At 41.9% G+C, this 18,849-nt stretch overlaps 2 protein-coding genes across 2 annotated transcripts; one reads left to right on the top strand and one right to left on the bottom strand.

The window, feature by feature from the left end:
* Positions 1-4,542: 4,542 nt before the first annotated feature.
* LOC138903400 (uncharacterized) lies at positions 4,543-5,406 on the top strand. The gene is made up of 2 exons (XM_070191373.1): positions 4,543-4,574; positions 4,731-5,406. Exons 1-2 carry the CDS (start codon positions 4,543-4,545, stop codon positions 5,404-5,406), a joined length of 708 nt encoding a protein of 235 aa, XP_070047474.1.
* Positions 5,407-14,316: 8,910 nt separating this feature from the next.
* On the bottom strand, positions 14,317-18,559 carry LOC138903399 (uncharacterized). Its single transcript, XM_070191372.1, has 7 exons — positions 17,924-18,559; positions 17,294-17,751; positions 16,920-17,041; positions 15,589-15,846; positions 15,434-15,486; positions 14,996-15,337; positions 14,317-14,727 (listed from the first exon to the last, which is right to left on the bottom strand). The coding sequence occupies exons 1-7, from the start codon at positions 18,557-18,559 to the stop codon at positions 14,317-14,319; spliced, it is 2,280 nt and encodes a 759-aa protein (XP_070047473.1).
* Positions 18,560-18,849: the final 290 nt, after the last annotated feature.

Here is an 18,849-nt window from a genome sequence, read left to right as displayed (position 1 = left end):
ATCCGATTGACCTCGAATTTTGCACACAAGGCATAATTAACATTACAGACCTACTCCAACTTCCGAAATCGGAATCTGACCCCGATATAAAAAAATCCACTCCTGGTCAAACTTCTTAAAAACCTTTAAATTTCTAACTTTTGCCAAATGACCCCGAAATTACCTACGGACCACCAAATTAACATCCGGATACGCTACTAAGACCAGAATCACCATACAGAGCTATTCCCAAACTCGGAATCCCAAACGGACATCGATAACATTGAAATACACTTCAATCCAAATTTATGAAATTCTTCCAAAATGCCAACTTTCCACAATAGGCGCCGAAACGCTCCCGGGTCATCAAAAACCTGATCCGATCATACACTCAACTCCAAATTCATCATACAAACCTATTGGAACCATCAAATCTCGATTTCGAGGTCGTTTACTAAAAATATTGACCGAAATCAAACTCGCCCTTTTTAAAGCTAACTAAGGAACCAAGTGCTCTGATTTCAACCCGAACACTTCCAAATCCCGAATGAACCATCCCCGCAAGTCATAAATTAGTAAAAGCACATACGAGGAGTCTTATTTAGGGGAACAGGGTTCTAACAGTCAAAACAACCGGTTGGGTCGTTACATTCTCTCCCACTTAAATATACGTTTGTCCTCGAACGTGCTAAGAACTACTCCGGAGTTTGCAGAAATTATTGTTTAACACCTTGAGCACCTATCTGTGCTACCACAACTTAGCGGAGCATATTAGCTCGAGCAAATCTGAAGATCCTCCCCTTTATTTAGGAGAATAAGCCTTAGAGCCAAATTCCAACATCCGAAATTTTCTATTATGCCTGCTTCCAACATACGAACACCGTTTCAATCACCACACGATGTACCAATACATGATTGTATATTCTCACTAAATTCACACCATGCACCGCATTATTCACATGACCATAATAACATCCTCTGACAATGATAGACAAAATTCCACGAATTCGATGCCCACAACACACTTCATGACACATATAAGTCATGTTCCAACTCTTGCAATACTGCTACGACGGAAAAGATGTGTAGAAATTCATAACCAACTATATAGTCAACAAATCATTTAGTCCCTCCTCCTCACAGGAACCATTAGTTCATTATGAACCAAATAACGATATTTTCTCTTTAATATGCCTTGTATAAATCTGATCGCACTGATCCCAGGTCCAAAAATCTCGCCTCACCCAGTACAAGTCATTCAGGTAATAGGCCACCACAATCATTACCAAAAGTCTCATATGAAGCCACCATGTGCCAAATAGCCACAAACTCGAATGTGATACATAAGGAATAACGAACTCTGGAAAGAACTACTCATCCCACGTAGCAATTTAAACAACCGAAAAAGTGTTATGAACCATCCTTAGAACATGAGAAATAAGACATGCAAGAATAGATATGGGGAACTATACTCAACATCATACTATTGCGGCGTTCAACTAGATCCAAATAACATACCCGTGGTGGCGGGCCACCCGATCCACACATGACAATAAATAGGGTAGTACCCATTAAGCCAAAATGCTTATACCTACGAAATACCTGAATGTCAACCACAAGCACGCTAAGTGCACAATACCATCAGATAGTGCCATACGCTACAAAACTCAAGCACGACTAAGGTGAAATAAATGACCTGTATCTTGAGAGCCATCCAGCTCATATAACACCGCAAACTATAAGGGATCTCAATACGAGTGCAAATAATCAAACCGCCTCACAACCTATACGGCACAATAGAGACCACACGGAAGGGCCGACAACAGAAATAACATCCAAGGCCCGAAAACCTATCCGAAAACAACGTTATGCTGAAATGAACACATCTAGCCTGATATAAAGCCCACATTCATATTTAGATCCATCCACGGACCTTAAGACGATTCTGATCGTACCACACTTGTCTAATAACCTTTCAAGGATCCACAATAACCTTTTTTTTCATGACACAAGAATAGCCGTGAAATCCGAAACAACTTCCACGGTCCACAACCAAATGAACCGAGTGCCCTTCAGGCATAAATTCTCACATTAGCGATAGTACCACAATCTCCATACTTTGTTCTAAATCTTTAATCAATCAAATACAATCTTCCCATGGAATACACTCCCACGACCTTCCGCACCAGGTAGCAAAGTCTGCACATCCAAACCACTAGTCATACAGTGTTGTAAAGCGAATTGAAAGTACGCAAATCAGTACACAAAGCCTCTTACACATGACACCGATATCAGTGACGCTAAAGATAATACCAGCTTACTCTAATCATCTAAATCCTTCCCTTCTCGTCCGAACTCGTGGAATCCCTGTCAACACCGAACTGCAACCTTGATCCTAAACTTTCAAATTTTATGTCGCGCACCACACCTATCTCACCAACACGCAAAAACTCTAGAATTTAATCATAACTCCTGAACCACTAATAGGATACATACTTCATCACATAGAAAACTTTTACTTAACTCATTTCAGGAGAACCATTGCAATACGCGACTGAATTCCCATAACCGCAGAAAATAAAATCCTCAAATAGTGTTCTAAACTACCATAACTCTTCCGGGACCCATCTATACATGACATGCCATAATACTCGAATGCCTCCAAGTAAACTCAATTGTGGCGGCCGCCAAGCCTCGCACGTACCACCACAAATCACGTGTATAACTTAACACGCTGAAGGAACTGATTATTTCTACCATCATGCCAATTCAACCATTACTAACCGATTCGACTTCTTCTAATTTACTCTGGACTTGCCTTAGGAGTAATAATAGCTCCATTCAAATTATATCAAACTCAATCTGCACTCGCCCCGAGTGACTCCATTTCACGAGCCCACATTGCCTCAAAACCCACGTACCATCTCATACCCTCTTTGTGCGCACGGTTACATGCTCAACTGGTACACCCATTGTGATAATTCCTCTATGAATCCAAAGTCATTTTCTTCCATTCCTCAAATGCTACATTGTAACAAAAGATAACGTAGAACACTCTAAGCCCCTTTCATAATCTACTGCAAAAGCTCGATACTTAATGATGCTACGGACTCGAAATCCTTAGGCACCGCACTGAAACTTTTGAATCCACTAAGAACGTTGTTGAGAGTCACTCACCCTGACTTGGTCTCGACTATAATCAACTCCAAGGCCCTGCTAGCACATGAACACCATCTCAAAGAAGCACCGACTGGATCACTTTCCTTGTACATCACCTCCACACGAAGCATAAACCCCGAGTCTTCTCAAAACTGAACATGAACCGATAAAGCCCAAGTATAGCACACATTCCTCCAATCCTTCGCTAGAACTACCACTGACGTTTTCTTTCCTTAGTCGTAATAACTCACCAATATGCAGATAATCAGAAACCTCACAAGTAGATAACCATGCAATCCAATCGTAGACGGTGAGGCTCTCCCACTTAGCTTGAAGCTACCATTGCATAACCCTGGAACCTACCATGATTCCTTTTTCCTCACTGACATGACCTCGCGCAATCGACCCGCCCAATTCTTGAAATCTTCCTGTTAACCATTTCATGAGCACTCCTAATTACTAGCCACATTTATAGGTTCGACCTTTTACCGGATAGCCAGTTGAATTCTTTGTGGAAGCTTCGTCAACACCATGCAACCGTTAACCTTCTCACATGAGATAACTCACCTGTGGAAATTTCCACGCCGACACCTTCCAACGACGTTGCGCTAAGTAATATTACCGCGAAACCAATAAACCATCCTGAGCTTGTGCTCATTCACCAACTGTACAAGTCCGTTCACTTATCATGGACATCAACTAAAGGTGCGACTATGTTGTATCCTTCTTCATATCAAGCAACTCGTTTCTGTCGCATCCAATCTCCTACCGTATAATAGACAATATTCCAAATTAAGTATGTAAACCCAGTCACTGTCCGCCATAAATCCCAAATCACTCTAAAGTTTCCTCAAGGCATATAGTCATTCTACCACAAAACCCGTATGCTACTCTGCCACTCTCCCACTTTGGTTAAACTCACTCCTTCATGCAACTACTCAACTCATGCTTCTCACACCTGGACTTCTAGAAGTTTAGCCACCGCGAGACACCTCCCACATGTCCTTACTCATTCTTCGCTGCCCAGTTGTTGCCTTAAATCAATATCTATCTCCGTAGCACTTTGTAACGACCCGACCTGTCATTTTGAGTATTACAACCCCGTTTACCCATTTACTGCTCAAATTGGGCTTTACAGTTATTGTGTGACTTGCCGGGGCAATAGGTTCCAGTCCGGTGAGGTTTTGGAATGAATTAGAATACTTAGTTCCAAGGTTTAAAGCTTAAGTTGAAATAGTTGACTAGATATTGACTTATGTGTAACCACCAACCACTTCTCAGGCCGAGGGAGGTATTCATACCCCCTTTTCCCGTGCTTCAGAGCAGGTAGTGCAAGGAATTCAGATACCGGGGGCACTACCAGCCTAGCCGGCTGCAGCTGCTCAAGCCCTGGTAGTACCTATTATGGCAGATGATGAGAAGAGGATACTTGAGAGGTTTGGGAGGCTTTGACGTCCATCATTTAGTGGTGTTGAGTCAGAGGATGCTCAGGGATTTCTGGATAAGTGCCAGCAGATGCTGCGGACAACGGGTATTCTGGAGACCAATAGGGTCTCGTTCACTACTTTTCAGTTTTCTGGGGCTGCCTTCAGATGGTGGGAAGCTTATGAGAGGCGCATGCCAGTTGGTGAAGTACCACTAATATGGCAAGAATTCTCCGTTTTCATTTTGGAGAAGTTCATGTCGCAGTCTCGTAGAGAGGAGCTGCGCAGACAGTTTGAGCAGTTACGTCAGGATGGCATGTTTGTGATGCAGTACGCGATGAGATTTTCTGAGTTGACTCGTCACGCAGTTTGGTTGGTTCCCACTGATAGGAATTGGATTAGGAGGTTCATTGATGGCCTCACATATCAGCTGCGGTTACTTATGACTCGGGAGAGAGTATTGGGTGCTACGTTTGATGAGGTAGTTGACATTGCTCGGCAGATGGAGATGGTCCGTAGTCAGGAACGTAGAGAGAGGGAGGCCAAAAGGCCTCGTGGACCAGGAGATTTCAGCGGTGTTCCTTCAGGGGGTAAGTTTTACCGCGGTAGGAGTCGTCCTTACAAACATGTTCAGACAGATCGTCTAGTTCACCGTGGTGAATCATCTAGCCATGGTTCATACAGTTCTCATCAGAGCCAGCCATCCATCGACGCCCTTCCAGCCCAGAGTTCGTCCCGTGCCCCTTCAGTTCAGGGTTCATTTGCACCGGGTGCTTCTAGCAGTTATTCTGGTTCTCGGCCCGATTTAGTCCGCACCACCATCAGTATCGGGGAGCTTCTTTGAGTGCGGGGAATTTGGGCATATGTGGAGACATTGTCCTTGTCGCTCGGGAGGTCCAGTGTAGCAGAGGAGTCTGACTACGACTTCAGCCCCAGTTGCTTCACTACCCGCCCAGCCAGCACAGGGTGGGGGTCAGTCAGCTAGGTGTCTCCCAAGAGGGGGAGGCCGATCAGGTGGTAGTCAGACCCGATTCTATGCTTTTCCTGCCAGGCCAGATGTTGTTGCCTCAGATGCAGTGATCATAGGTATTGTCTCAGTGTGCCATTGTGAGGCTTCTATATTATTTGACACTGGTTCTACTTATTCGTATATGTCATCGTACTTTACTCATTATCTGCCCCGTGAGTCCTTAGTTTGACATGTTCGTGTATTTACGCCGGTGGGCGATACTATTATTGTGAACCGTGTGTATCAGTTATGTGTGGTAACTATTGGGGGACTGGAGATTAGAGTTGATCTTTTATTGCACAATATGGTTGATTTCTATGTAATTCTGGGTATGGATTGGTTGTCTCCATGTCATGCTATTCTGGACTGTCACGCAAAAACCGTGACGTTGACAATGCCGGGGTTGCCAAAGGTTAAATGGAGAGGTTCTCTAGATTATGTTCCTAGTAGGGTAATTTCTTATTTGAAAGCCCAACGTATGGTTAGAAAGGGGTATTTGTCATACTTGGCTTTGTGAGAGATGTTGATGCAGATACTCCTACTATTGATTCGGTACCGGTAGTGAGAGACTTTCCTGATGTATTTCCTGTAGACCTGCTGGGTATGCCTCCCGATATGGATATTGATTTCAGCATTGACTTGGTGCAGGGCACTCAGCCCATTTCTATTCCTCTGTATAGTATGGCACCAACTGAATTAAAGGAATTGAAAGAGCAACTTCAGGAACTTCTTGATAAGGGGTTTATTAGGCCTAGTGTGTCGTCTTGGGGTGCACCGGTTCTATTTGTGAAAAGGAAAGATGGCACTATGTGGATGTGTATCGATTACAGGCAGTTGAACAAAGTTACAATCAAGAATAAGTATCCTTTGCCGCGTATTGATGATTTATTTGACCAACTTCAGGGAGCGAGGGTATTCTCCAAAATTTATTTGAGATCTGGGTACCACCAGTTAAAAATTTGGGATTCAGATATTCTAAAGATGATATCCAGGACTCGTTATGGTCATTATGAATTTCTTGTGATGTTATTTGGGCTAACAAATGCCCCAGCAACATTCATGCACTTGATCGCTAATGTATTTCAACCATAACTTGACTTATTTCTCGTAGTATTTATTGATGATATCCTGGTGTACTCACGTAGCCAGGAGGAGCATGCACGACACTTGAGTATTGTACTACAGAGACTGAGAGAGGAGAAACGTTATGCCAAATTCTCTAAGTTTGAGTTCTGGCTTAGTTCGGTAGCATGTTTGGGACATATATTGTCTAGTGAAGGGATTAAGGTGGATCCGAAGAAAATAGAGGCAGTTCAGATTTGGCCCAGTCCATCTTCAATTACCGAGATTTGGAGTTTTCTCAGCTTGGCCGGTTATTATCGTCGTTTCGTGGAGGGTTTCTCGTCTATTACATCGCCTATGACTAAATTGACCCAGAAAGATGCTCCGTTCAGGTGGTCAGATGAATGTGAAGAGAGCTTTCAGAAGCTCAAGATAGCTTTGACTACAGCTCCAGTATTGGTGTTGCCTACGGGTTCAGGGTCTTATACTGTTTATTGTGACGCGTTGCGTATTGGTATCGACATAGTGCTTATGCAAGACGGTAGGGTGGTTACCTATGCATCCAGACAGTTAAAGGTACACGAGAAGAATTATCCGGTCCATGACCTTGAGTTAGCAGCTATTGTTCATGCCTTGAAAATTTGGCGGCATTATTTGTACGGGGTCCATTGTGAGATTTACACTGATCATCGGAGTCTACAATTTGTTTTTAAACAGAAGGATCTTAATTTGTGACATCGAAGGTGGTTGGAGTTGCTTAAGGATTATGATATCACAATTCTCTATCATCCCGGAAAGGCCAATGTGGTGGCCGATGCCTTGAGTTGTAAAGCGGAGAGTTTGGGCAGCTTAGCATATTTACCGGTAGCAGAGAGGACTTTAGCCTTGGATGTTCAGGCCTTGGCTAACCAGTTTATTAATTTGGATGTTTCAAAGCCGAGTCGAGTTTTGGCTTGTGTGGTTTCTCGGTCTTCTTTATATGATCGCATTAGGGAGCGCCAGTATGATGATCCCCATCTGCTTGTCCTTAAGGACACGGTTCAACACAGTGATGCCAAGAAGGTCACTATTGGGGATGACAGTGTATTATGGATGCAGGGCAGGCTTTGTGTGCCTAATATAGATGGTTTGCGTGAGTTGATTCTCCAGGAAGCTCAAAGTTCGTGGTACTCCATTCATCCATGTGCCACGAAGATGTATCAGGATTTGAGGCAGCACTATTGGTGGAGGTGAATGAAGAAAGATATAGTTGGGTTTGTAGCTCGATGTTAAATTGTCAACAGGTAAAGTACGAGCATCAAATACCGGGAGGATTACTTCAGAGACTTGAAATGCCAGAGTGGAAATGGGAGCGTATTACCATGGATTTCGTAGTTGGACTTCCACGGACTTTGAGGAAGTTTGATGCTATTTGGGTGATTGTGGATCGATTGACTATGTCCGCGCATTTTATTCCAGTGGGTACTACTTATTATTCAGAATGGTTGGCTGATATTTATATCCGCGAGATTGTTCGCCTACACGGTGTGCCAGTGTCCATCATTTTAGATCGAGGTAGGCAGTTTACATCACAGTTTTGGAGAGCAGTGCAATGATAATTGGGCACACAGGTTCAGTTGAGTACAGAATTTCACCCTCAGACAGACAGGTAGTCCGAGCGCACTATTCAGATATTGGAGGATATGTTACGCGCTTGTGTCATTGATTTTGGAGGTTCTTGGGATACATTTCTGCCAGTTGCGGAGTTTGCTTACAATAACAGCTACCAGTCGAGTATTCAGATGGATCCGTATGAGGCATTATATGGAAGACGATATCGATCTTCGGTTGGCTGGTTTGAGCCGGGTGAGGCTTGGCTATTGGGTACTGACTTGGTTTAGGATGCTTTGGAGAAGGTTAAAGTGATTCAGGAGCGGCTTGGCATGGCGCTGTCTAGACAGAAGAGTTATGCCGACAGGAAGGTCCGTGATGTTGCTTACATGGTTGGGGAGAAAGTTCTGCTCAAAATTTCACCAATGAAGGGTGTGTTGAGGTTCGAGAAGAAGGGCAAGTTGAGCCCTCGGTATATTGGGCCTTTAGAGATACTTAAGAAAATTGGAGAAGTGGCTTATGAACTTGCTTTTCCACCCAGTCTATCAGGTGTTCATCCAGTGTTCCATGTATCCATGATCCGAAAGTATGTCGGGGATCCGTCTCATATTTTGGATTTCAGTACAGTGCAGCTGGACGGTAATTTGACTTATGATGTGGAGCCGGTGGCTATTTTAGACCGATAGGTTCGAAAGTTGAGATCAAAGAACATAACTTCAGTGAAGGTGCAGTGGAGAGGCCAGCCAGTTGGAGAAACTACTTGGGATATTGAGAAGGAGATGTAGAGCAAATATCCACACCTATTTGAGACTCCAGGTATGATTCTAACACCGTTTGAAGACGAACGTTTGTCTAAGAAGGGGAGAATGTAACGACTCGGCCGGTCGTTTTGACTATTGCAATCCCGTTCCCCCATTTATTGCTCAAATTTTGATTTACGGTTGTTATTTGGCTTGCAAGGGTAATTGGTTCGGGTCTAGTGAGGTTTTGGAATGATTTGGAACACTTAGTTCTAAGGTTTAGAATTTAAGTTGAAAAGGTTGACCGGATGTTGACTTATATGTAACGACCCCGGAGAAATTTTGCTAAGAAAATTAAGGTTTTGTGGTGCCTAGGTAGATCAATTAGTACAAAGCTCGAACTTTTTGGGTTGAACAATGCACCGATGTCGCAGAATCACTCTGCTGACCGCATAATGGTCACAGAGTGGAAGAGGGGCAAGATTTGAGAAAAATCTGCGGTGCATTATTCGACCATAGAATAGGTATGCGGGTCGCATACTGACCGCAGACCGGGTTAGTCACGCCCAGTTTTGGAGGCCAAATTATGCGGCCGATATGCGGACCACATATGTGTTATGCGATCGCATAACTGCATCGGGGCTTCCATTCTTTCTAATTTTTTACCCGACCCAACTTCGATTTATAGCCCTTGAAGCTCATTTTTAGCCAAAATCTGACATTTTAGAGAGAGGTGAGAGCATTTTAGAGAGAGAAAGTGAAGACTTAGTCATTTATCCATTAATTCTTGTTCAAGGTTTGAAGATTTCACAAGGATCTTGCTAGGGCTTCAAAGAGGTAAGAAGTTCTTTCCCCAATTCTTCAATTTCGGGTTTGGAGTAAAGATGGATAATTAAAAGTATGATTCTAGGGTGTTAGAGTGTTATTTATACATACACATACCAATAAGGTTTATGGAAAGATTATTGAGTTGAAATGGGTAAAGATTGAGTTGAAAATGGTAGAAATCTTCAAAGACTTTAATTGAAGATTTGAGGGTCGAGTTGATGTCGGAATTTGGTGAAATTTATATGGTTGGACTCGTGGTTGGATGGGCATTCATATTTTATAAATTTTGTCTGGTTCCGAGACGTGGCCCCCACAGGCGATGTTTGAGTGAATTTCGTATTTTATTGGAAAATTAGTATTTTCTTATGGAATTAATTACAATAATTGGTATTGACTGAATCGAATTAATTGTGGCTAGATACGAGGCTTTCGGAGACCAATTCTCGGGGCAAGGGCATAGCAGAATAAAGAATTACACGATTTGAGGTAAGTAACAGTTCTAAATTTGGTCATGAGGGCATGAAGCCCCGAATTATGTATTATGTTATTGGTTTTGAGGTGACACACATGCTAGGTGACGGGCATATCGGCGTGCACCGTAGGAATTGCGACTTGGTCAAATTCCATGGGACTGTATAGTTGAATAATCTGTTAATATCCGTACATTCTCTACATGTTAGAAAAAATTGAGCTGAGACTCGTATTAAAAATCATGGTTAGGCATATGTCGTTATTGTTGGTACCTACTGGGGTCATTTCTATGGTTGAATTATATGATTCAAATTATAATTTCACACTCATTCATGTTCATTCATTTCATATCATATCTCACTCTCTGTTGCTATTCATTGATGCATCATATTATCATTTTGGGCTGATTTTTATGACATCTTGAACCCGAGAGACTAGAGAGGTTGATGACTGAGTGAGGCTGAGGGCCCAATTGTGAGGATATATATGGGATCGGGCTGCACGCTGTAACATGTTTCATTACTAAATGCCATGATTGGCTTGTTATAGCGCTTGGGCTGAAGGAGCCCCTCCAGATTCTGTACACACCCAGTGAGCGCAGGTACCTACTGAGTGCGAGTGCGAGTGCGAGTGCCGAGTGATGAGTGATTGTGAGGTATGAGTGACTGTGAGGAATGAATGATTGTGAGGAAAGAATGACTGTGAGGTTGGAGTGAATGGGAAAACTGAGTGATTGTTACTCTGAGAGGATGCATTGATTTCATTGTTGTTGCATTTCAGCTGTCATATATGATTGTTTTGGAAAAATTTCTAAAAGACATTTTCTGTTGTTTTAGTCAAAGTTGATATGAAATTATTGTGAAATTTTAAATGTTGAACCCGAGAGCATGCCTACCCTTTTATGTTGAAAATTACTGTATTTGGACTTAGATGTGAAGCTCCTCACTACTTTCAGTTCTTATTTATTCTTGTTACTTACTGAGTTGGTTGTACTCATACTACACCCTGCACTTCGTGTGCAGATCCAGGTGAATTTGGACATAGTGGGTGTTGATTCTTTCACATAGTTGATTTTTGGAGCTTAACAAGAGACTAGGTCTGCCATGTCTCGCAGACCTAGTCTCTTGTTCACACCCAACTATGCCTAATAAAAAGGACTAAGCGGTCGCTGCAAAAATAATCCGGTTTAAGAGTCTGGAGTCGAATCCCACAGGGAACTAACCAATTTGCTACAACTTTTAGTATCGCTAATGACAAGCTCAGACAATTTTCAAAGTTCAAGATGTTATTTGATAATTAACAGAAATTATTTAACTAAGGAAAATAACAATAAAACCTTTAAAAAGCAAGAATGAAGTTGAATTCAAGGGTAAAAGAATCTAGGGTTATTGATTTCCCCAATTGTTGGATTAATTCCTGAAACGTTAGCTATAATCTCGCCTTAACACTCTATAAAGATGATGAGTTCTTGCTTACCATACTTATCTCTCGATCAATTACGATAATTTACTAGAAACATTCTCTTAAACTACTCTAGTTGACAATTTGTACAACTCATAAATATCACACCAAAGCTTCGTTATGTCTAATCCCGCTTTTAAATTCAAGTAATTAACCTCTTAACTTACTCAAAAGTGGCGTTGTTCAAAAACAATTTAATTAAGAGTTCTTTCTCAAGAAACACTAGACAACTAGACACGATTAATCAAGGGCCCTTTCAATTAATCACAAGAAACACATAGTTGAACAATTATAGAGTAAAAATGGATCAATTATATCAAAACGTAATCAAGACTTCATCCAACAATTAGTTCCATCAACCCTAGATAATGGGTTTAGCTACTCATACTACTATGAAAGACTACAATATAAAAAGTCATAACCAACAATTGAATTAAGAAGATGAAGATGAAAAACCTCGTAGGAGAATTCTCCGTCTTGCTCTCCTTTTGTTCTTGCCTCCAAAGTTCTTCTAAAAATAGAGATACCCTCTTTTGGGGTGAGCTGGGCTTCATATAGGTCAAGGTTAGTCGCCTCTCAAATTACAAAATTGGCCTTGGACGATTTTTCTCGAAGGCACATGCGCGGCCGCGCACCTTGGCCAGTTTCTGCCTGACATGTGCGGCCAGTGCGCAGCCACGCATAGACCGCGCACCTAGAGGATTTTCTGCAGCATTTTTATTTCTTCTTTTTAAGCGCGCTAACCTCCAATTGGCCTTCAATGCTCCATATTAGCTCCAAAACACTCTTTAACGCCCTCATAACCCGGACTTGCTACTGCAAAAGCATAAAGTTCTTAAAAAGAGCAATTTGTTATCATTTAACATTCAAATATCAATAAAGTATAGCTACGTTAGTGTGCAAATAGTAGCTAAACTACATACTTGTCGCCTATTATCAATACCCCACACTTAAACCATTGCTCGTCCCCGAGCAATCAAACCACACTCTACAGAGGCCTAACTTCACTAAGAGACTTCCCTAACTCATCACACCAAGAATATTTCACATGATTGAGCACAACGGTGTAACATCTTCACCTCAAGAGTTGACTCTCACGCACCATACAATATTCCTAACTTACTCACTTACTCTAACGTAGGGGTCAAGAATTACCTTTCCTTCATGAATCAAGTGCATGCTCACAACAATAGAGACTCATTCCACAATCAATAAAATGCATGCACAATGAGGGACTTCAAAATAGACATAATTCATTCACCCTCAGAAACGATATTCTTGTGCCGTAAAAGATGCTCTATTGGCTTGCCCGTAGTGTACTACTCTACTAATCGAGCTCATTCAGTCTAGGATCTAGTAGAACTTTATTTGGTTGTAATGTAGGCTACGAGTCGGGTAGGATATATTTGGATATAAGGGTGACTACACCTCCCTAAGAACTTTAATACATATGCTTTAACATTCAAGTCCATACTTATGTCAAACCAACACTCCACCTTCACATCAGCGTATATTACCCCATACTTCTTTAAACACAATTATATCAAGAGTCACCACTTGTCAAGGAATATTGTTTTTTCACAGCAATACAACTATTGTTTTCCTTTTCTTTCGTTTTCAATTCAAGTGGCTCTTACTTTTTCAAAACAATGCACCTTTCTCCTTATTTCATTAGTTCCACTCAAAAGCCAAACCAACCACCCCAAACTTTAACTTTTACATAGTTCATAACAATTAAAGTGCTCATGAGAGGTGAATAGGTTCAAATAGATGGTTAATTTAAACAAAAGGGGAAGGCTTGTAATGTGGTTGCCAAAGAAATATGATTACAGGCTCAAAGGGGTTAACTACGGTACATAACAATTAGGCGGGTGGAATATATATATGGCTCAACAAAGAAACGCCTATATCACTTTCGAGACTTAACAAGACTACTATTTTTCTTTGCAAACACAGGGGCAAGTTCTAGGCATTAAATGCAGTACATAGAATACACCAAGACTCACACACACATGGCACAAGAGTCACTCCAGATTGGATCATCAAAATACTCTAGTCAGGGTACTTAAGCCAAGTTAAGAACATACAATTTAAGGCGCTCTTACAAGAATCAACAATTGAGCCTAAGCGTCACACTAAAGTACCCGCTATATTCAAGGCATACCGAAGTTAAGAGATCCTATTTCCAATTCAGCCCATAGCCCAACGGTTCATAACTAAAAAAAAAGAATTAAAAAAAATAACTAACTACACCCCGGTTCAAACAAAACCCTTGGAAAAGAATCGTGGCCCAAAGAAAAACCAAGGGGCAATTGATACACTCCTAACAAAAGAAAATCTTTTTGTGTTTTTATTTTCTTCGACTTGAATCCCTCAAGAAACCCGTCGAATGATATTCATCATCGGGATAAATCAAAATTTTTATATGTTAACTAACAAAACTACACTACTCTACATAACTCTATACATACAACATATTGTGTTGCCTGCCAAGAAGAGCCTGATTTAACGTCGCGGCATGACGAATTACAACAAAACCATGGGTTGCCTCCCAGGAAGCGCCTGATTTAACGTCGCGGCATGAAACATGCTTTCATGATTGCACTTTGCTCACATATTGAGGCTCTTCCAAAGACATAACAACTTTCTCACCTTTTTCTTCAACCATTCCAAGGTAATGTTTCAACCTTTGCCCATTCACTTTAAACCTATTCATTCCATCTTCGGACTCAATTTCTACTGCTCCGCTTGAGAACACTTGCACAACTCTAAATGGTCCTGACCATCTAGATTTCCGCTTACCCGAAAACAATCTTAATCTCGAGTTGTATAACAACACTAGATCTCCGGTTTTGAAGTTCCGATCAAGAATGTGCTTATCACGCATCATCTTCATCCTTTCTTTGTACAATCTTGCATTCTCAAATGCATGGAATCGGAATTCCTCGAGTTCATGTGACTCTGTGACTCTACTTGTGCCTGTGGTTTCCACATCCAAGTTCAACTACCGTAGTGCCCATAAGGCTTTATGCTCAAGTTCCACTGGAATATGACATGATTTTCCAAATACCAACTTGTATGGAGACATACTAATTAGAGTTTTAAGTGTTGTGCGGTACGCCTATAATGCATCATCCAACTTCTTTGACCAATCAGTCCTTGTCGCATTCACTGTTTTGGTCAGGACACTTTTGATTTCCCTGTTGAACACTTTCACTTGCCCGCTCGTTTGTGGGTGGTAAGGTGTGGAAACCTTATGGCGAACTCCATACTTTTCTAACAGCCTTGCGATTATTGCAAAAATGGGTTCCACCATCACTAATTATAGCTCTCGGAGTGCCAAAACGTGTGAAAATATTTTTCTTTAGAAAGCCTGTCACTCCTTTGGCATCATTTGTTGGAAGGGCCACAGCTTCAACCCATTTGGAGACGTAGTCAACTGCTACCAATATGTACTTGTTACCATACGAGCTGACAAATGGTCCCATAAAATCAATCCCCCACATGTCAAATACTTCCACCTCTTGAATTATAGTCACCAGAAACTTGTGACGGCGAGATATGTTGCCTGTCCTTTGGCACTCATCACAAATTTTCACCCTAGCATGGGCATCCTTGAATAAAGTCGGCCATTACGAACCCAAATTCAACACCTTTGCCGCTGTCCGAAATCCTTCGAAGTGCCCACCGTATGGTAAAGCATGGCAAACCTGCAAAATAGAAGATTGATCTTTCTCGAGGATACACCTCCGGATAATGTTATCTACACATATTTTAAAGAGTAAAGGTTCATCCCAGTAATAAGACCGACAATCGTGAAAAAATGTTTTCTTTTGAATCGAAGAGAGTTCATAAGGTACAATACCGCTTGCCAAATAATTAGCAATATCAGCATACCATGGCGTTTCCTCCATTGCCACTGCTAGTAATTGTTCGTCCGGGAATGTCTCAGTTATATCTTCAACCTCTACTTTCTTTTCAGCTCCCTCCAACCTTGAAAGGTGGTCTGCCACTTGGTTATCTGTCCCTTTCCTATCGCGGATCTCCAAATCGAATTCTTGTAGCAAAAGAACCCAACGGATCAAGCGTGGCTTTGACTCCTTTGCTATCCAGTACCTAAGTTCTGCATGGTCAGTATAAACAATCACTTTTAAACCAATCAAATAAGACTTGAATTTGTCGAAGGAAAACACCACAGCCAACATCTCTTTCTCAATCATGGTATAATTAAGTTGTGCACCGCTTAGCGTTCTGCTTGCATAGTAAATTGGGTGCACCAGTTTGTCCTTTCGCTACCCCAGGACTGCTCCTATAGCATAGTCACTCGCATCACACATGAGCTCGAACGGTTGCTCCCAGTTGGGTGAAACAATGATTAATGCAGTCACCAGTCTCTTCTTCAGCTCCTCAAATGCCAACCCGCAATCATCAGAGAACAAAAAGGGATGATCCTTTTCAAGGAGTTTACAAATCGCCTGTAAAATCTGGCGTGCCCAAGGAAACTTCTCACTGCCTTGAACGAAGTGGGTGGTGGAAACTTCTCAATCATATCAACCTTAGCATGGTCGACCTCAATGCCTTTACTGGACACTCAATGCCCCAATACTATACCTTCTTGTACCATAAAATGGCATTTCTCCCAGTTCAGCACTAAATTTGTCTCCACAAACCTTTTTAACACTCTTCTTAAATTGTGAAGATAGTCTTAAATGAATCCCCCACCTCTGAGAAATCATCCATAAAGACTTCCATAATATCCTCTACTATATCAGTAAAAATGGCTAACATACACCTCTGAAATGTAGCCGGTGCATTGCACAGGACAAACGACATTCTCCGAAAGGCAAAGATGTCATACGGACAAGTAAAAGATATTTTCTCTCTATCTTCAGGGGCTATTGATATTTGATTGTACCCCGAATATCCATCCAAAACGTAGAAGTGATACCGCCCAGCCAACCTATCCAACATTTGGTCAATGAATGGCAAGGGAAAATGATCTTTCCGGGTGGCTATGTTCAGTTTTCTATAATCCATGCAAATTTTTCAACCTGTGACTGTACGAGTCTAGATCAACTTGTTATTCTCATTTTGTATGACCGTCATTCCACCCTTCTTTGGCACACACTGAACTGGGCTGACCTAGTTGCTGTCAGAGATGGGGAAGATGATACCCGCATCTAACCACTTGATCACTTCTTTCTTCACCACTTCTTTCATATTCGGGTTCAACCTTCTTTGATGTTCTCTGGAAGGTTTGTGCCCTTCTTCCAAGAGAATCTTGTGCATGTAAAAAGCCCGGCTGATACCTTTTATATCTGCCATGGTCCAACCAATAACAGTCTTACATTCCTGTAACACCTGTAGGAGTTATTCTACCTGCGCAGCTAACAAACCGGATGAGATAATAATAGGTAAAGTAGAGTTAGGCCCTAAGAAGGCGTACTTGAGGTGTGCTGGAAGCGGTTTCATGTCCAACTGTGGTGGCTCCTCTATTGATGGCTTCGCAGGTGGTGTTGCCTTTTCTTCTAAGTGTAGTGGCTCGAACTAGGGGTTCCCTTTTCCAGAACCGTTGACCTTCGAGAGCCATGACCCACTCTGCCAACTCTTCACCATCCACATCTTCCAAATTCATCAAGCAAGCTTCTAACGGATCTCTGACATTAAGGGTTTCATCCTCCTCTTGTAGTATTACATCCACCGGCTCCACTAGTGAACAATTTGCAAATTCACTGGGCCTCCTCATAGATTGTTGAACATTGGATATTATTTCCTCATTATTCAACCTCATTTTTAACTCTCTAGTCTCACAGTCGATCAATGCTCTCCCAGTGGCTAAGAACGGCCTCCCCAAAATTATTGGTATTTCTTCGTCAACTTGACAGTCAAGAATAACAAAGTCAGCAGGAAATACAAACTTCCCAACTTGGACGAGCACATCATCCAGAATTCCTGTCGGCCCTTTGACTGTGCGATCAGCCAGTTGCAACAACATTGAGGTCGGTCTAGCTCTGCCAATGCCTAATTTCTGTAGATTGCCAAAGGCATCAAGTAGATACTGGCTCCTAAGTCACACAATGCTTTAGCAAAAGCATAACTTCTAATTATGCATGGGATAGTGAAACGACCGGGATCAGATAATTTTTGAGTATAGGCCTTGCCACTACCACGCTGCAAGTTTGAGTTTGAGTTAGAGTTACAGTAGACAGGTCCTGGAAGTCAAATTTTTTAGACATCAGATCCTTCATCATTTTTGCATAGCCTGGCATTTCCCTCAAAGCATCCATCAGCAGAATATTCAATTGAATTTGTCTAAGCATTTCTATGAATTTCATGTATTGATCATCTTTCTTTTGCTTTGCCAACCTTTGAGGGAATGGTACAAGAGTTAGATTCTTCCCACTGCTTGATGTCTTTTCTGTATTAGGAGCCTTTTCCACCACCTGTTCTGGGAGTTGTTCAAATTCCTTCTCCTTGCCTTTGTCCGCTTGTGTCTGTTCAATTACAACTTCTGTGAGCTCCATTGACTCGTCGGTCTCTAATGTCACTAGAGTACATGGCACTGTGTCTCTCCTAGATTGAACAACTTCTTGCTCTCTGTATAAATCCCTTCCATTCCTGAGACTCACTGCCATTAGCTGATTTAGATTCTGCTCCTTTGGATTGATGTTTGTGTCTGCAGGCAACGTTCCTTGTGTGAGATTGTTTAAGGCCATAGATAACTGGCCTAATTTAGTTTCAATGCCTTTAATATTCGAATCATGTACGGCTAACTTTTCTTGCATCTTTCCATTTGTCCCCATGAGTTGTTGATGCATGCCCTTGATTTCTATCATATTACTGTCCTGCTGTTGATGAGGCGGCTGGTAAGCCAACTGTTGTTGGTGATGCTAATTGTATCCCTTCTGCCTTTGATAAGGCACGACTTAGCCTTGTGGTCGTGCTCCCCCTGGAATGGTATTGTATTGTTGCGGGGTTGGTCTGTATTGTTGATTCTGTTGACCTCAATTCTGACCACCTTGCCTCTGTCCCCCATAGTTGTCTACATAATTCATATCTTCTTGATAGCGCTGGTTGTCACTTTTCGCACTCCACGAGCACACATATGGTTGATTAATGCATGGTC

The sequence above is a fragment of the Nicotiana tomentosiformis genome, chromosome 12 (genome assembly GCF_000390325.3).
Source record: "Nicotiana tomentosiformis chromosome 12, ASM39032v3, whole genome shotgun sequence".
In the NCBI taxonomy this organism is placed as follows: Eukaryota; Viridiplantae; Streptophyta; class Magnoliopsida; order Solanales; family Solanaceae; genus Nicotiana; species Nicotiana tomentosiformis.
The sequence above is the reverse complement of the archived record's forward strand: the minus strand, read 5'-3'. Positions and strand labels throughout refer to the sequence as shown.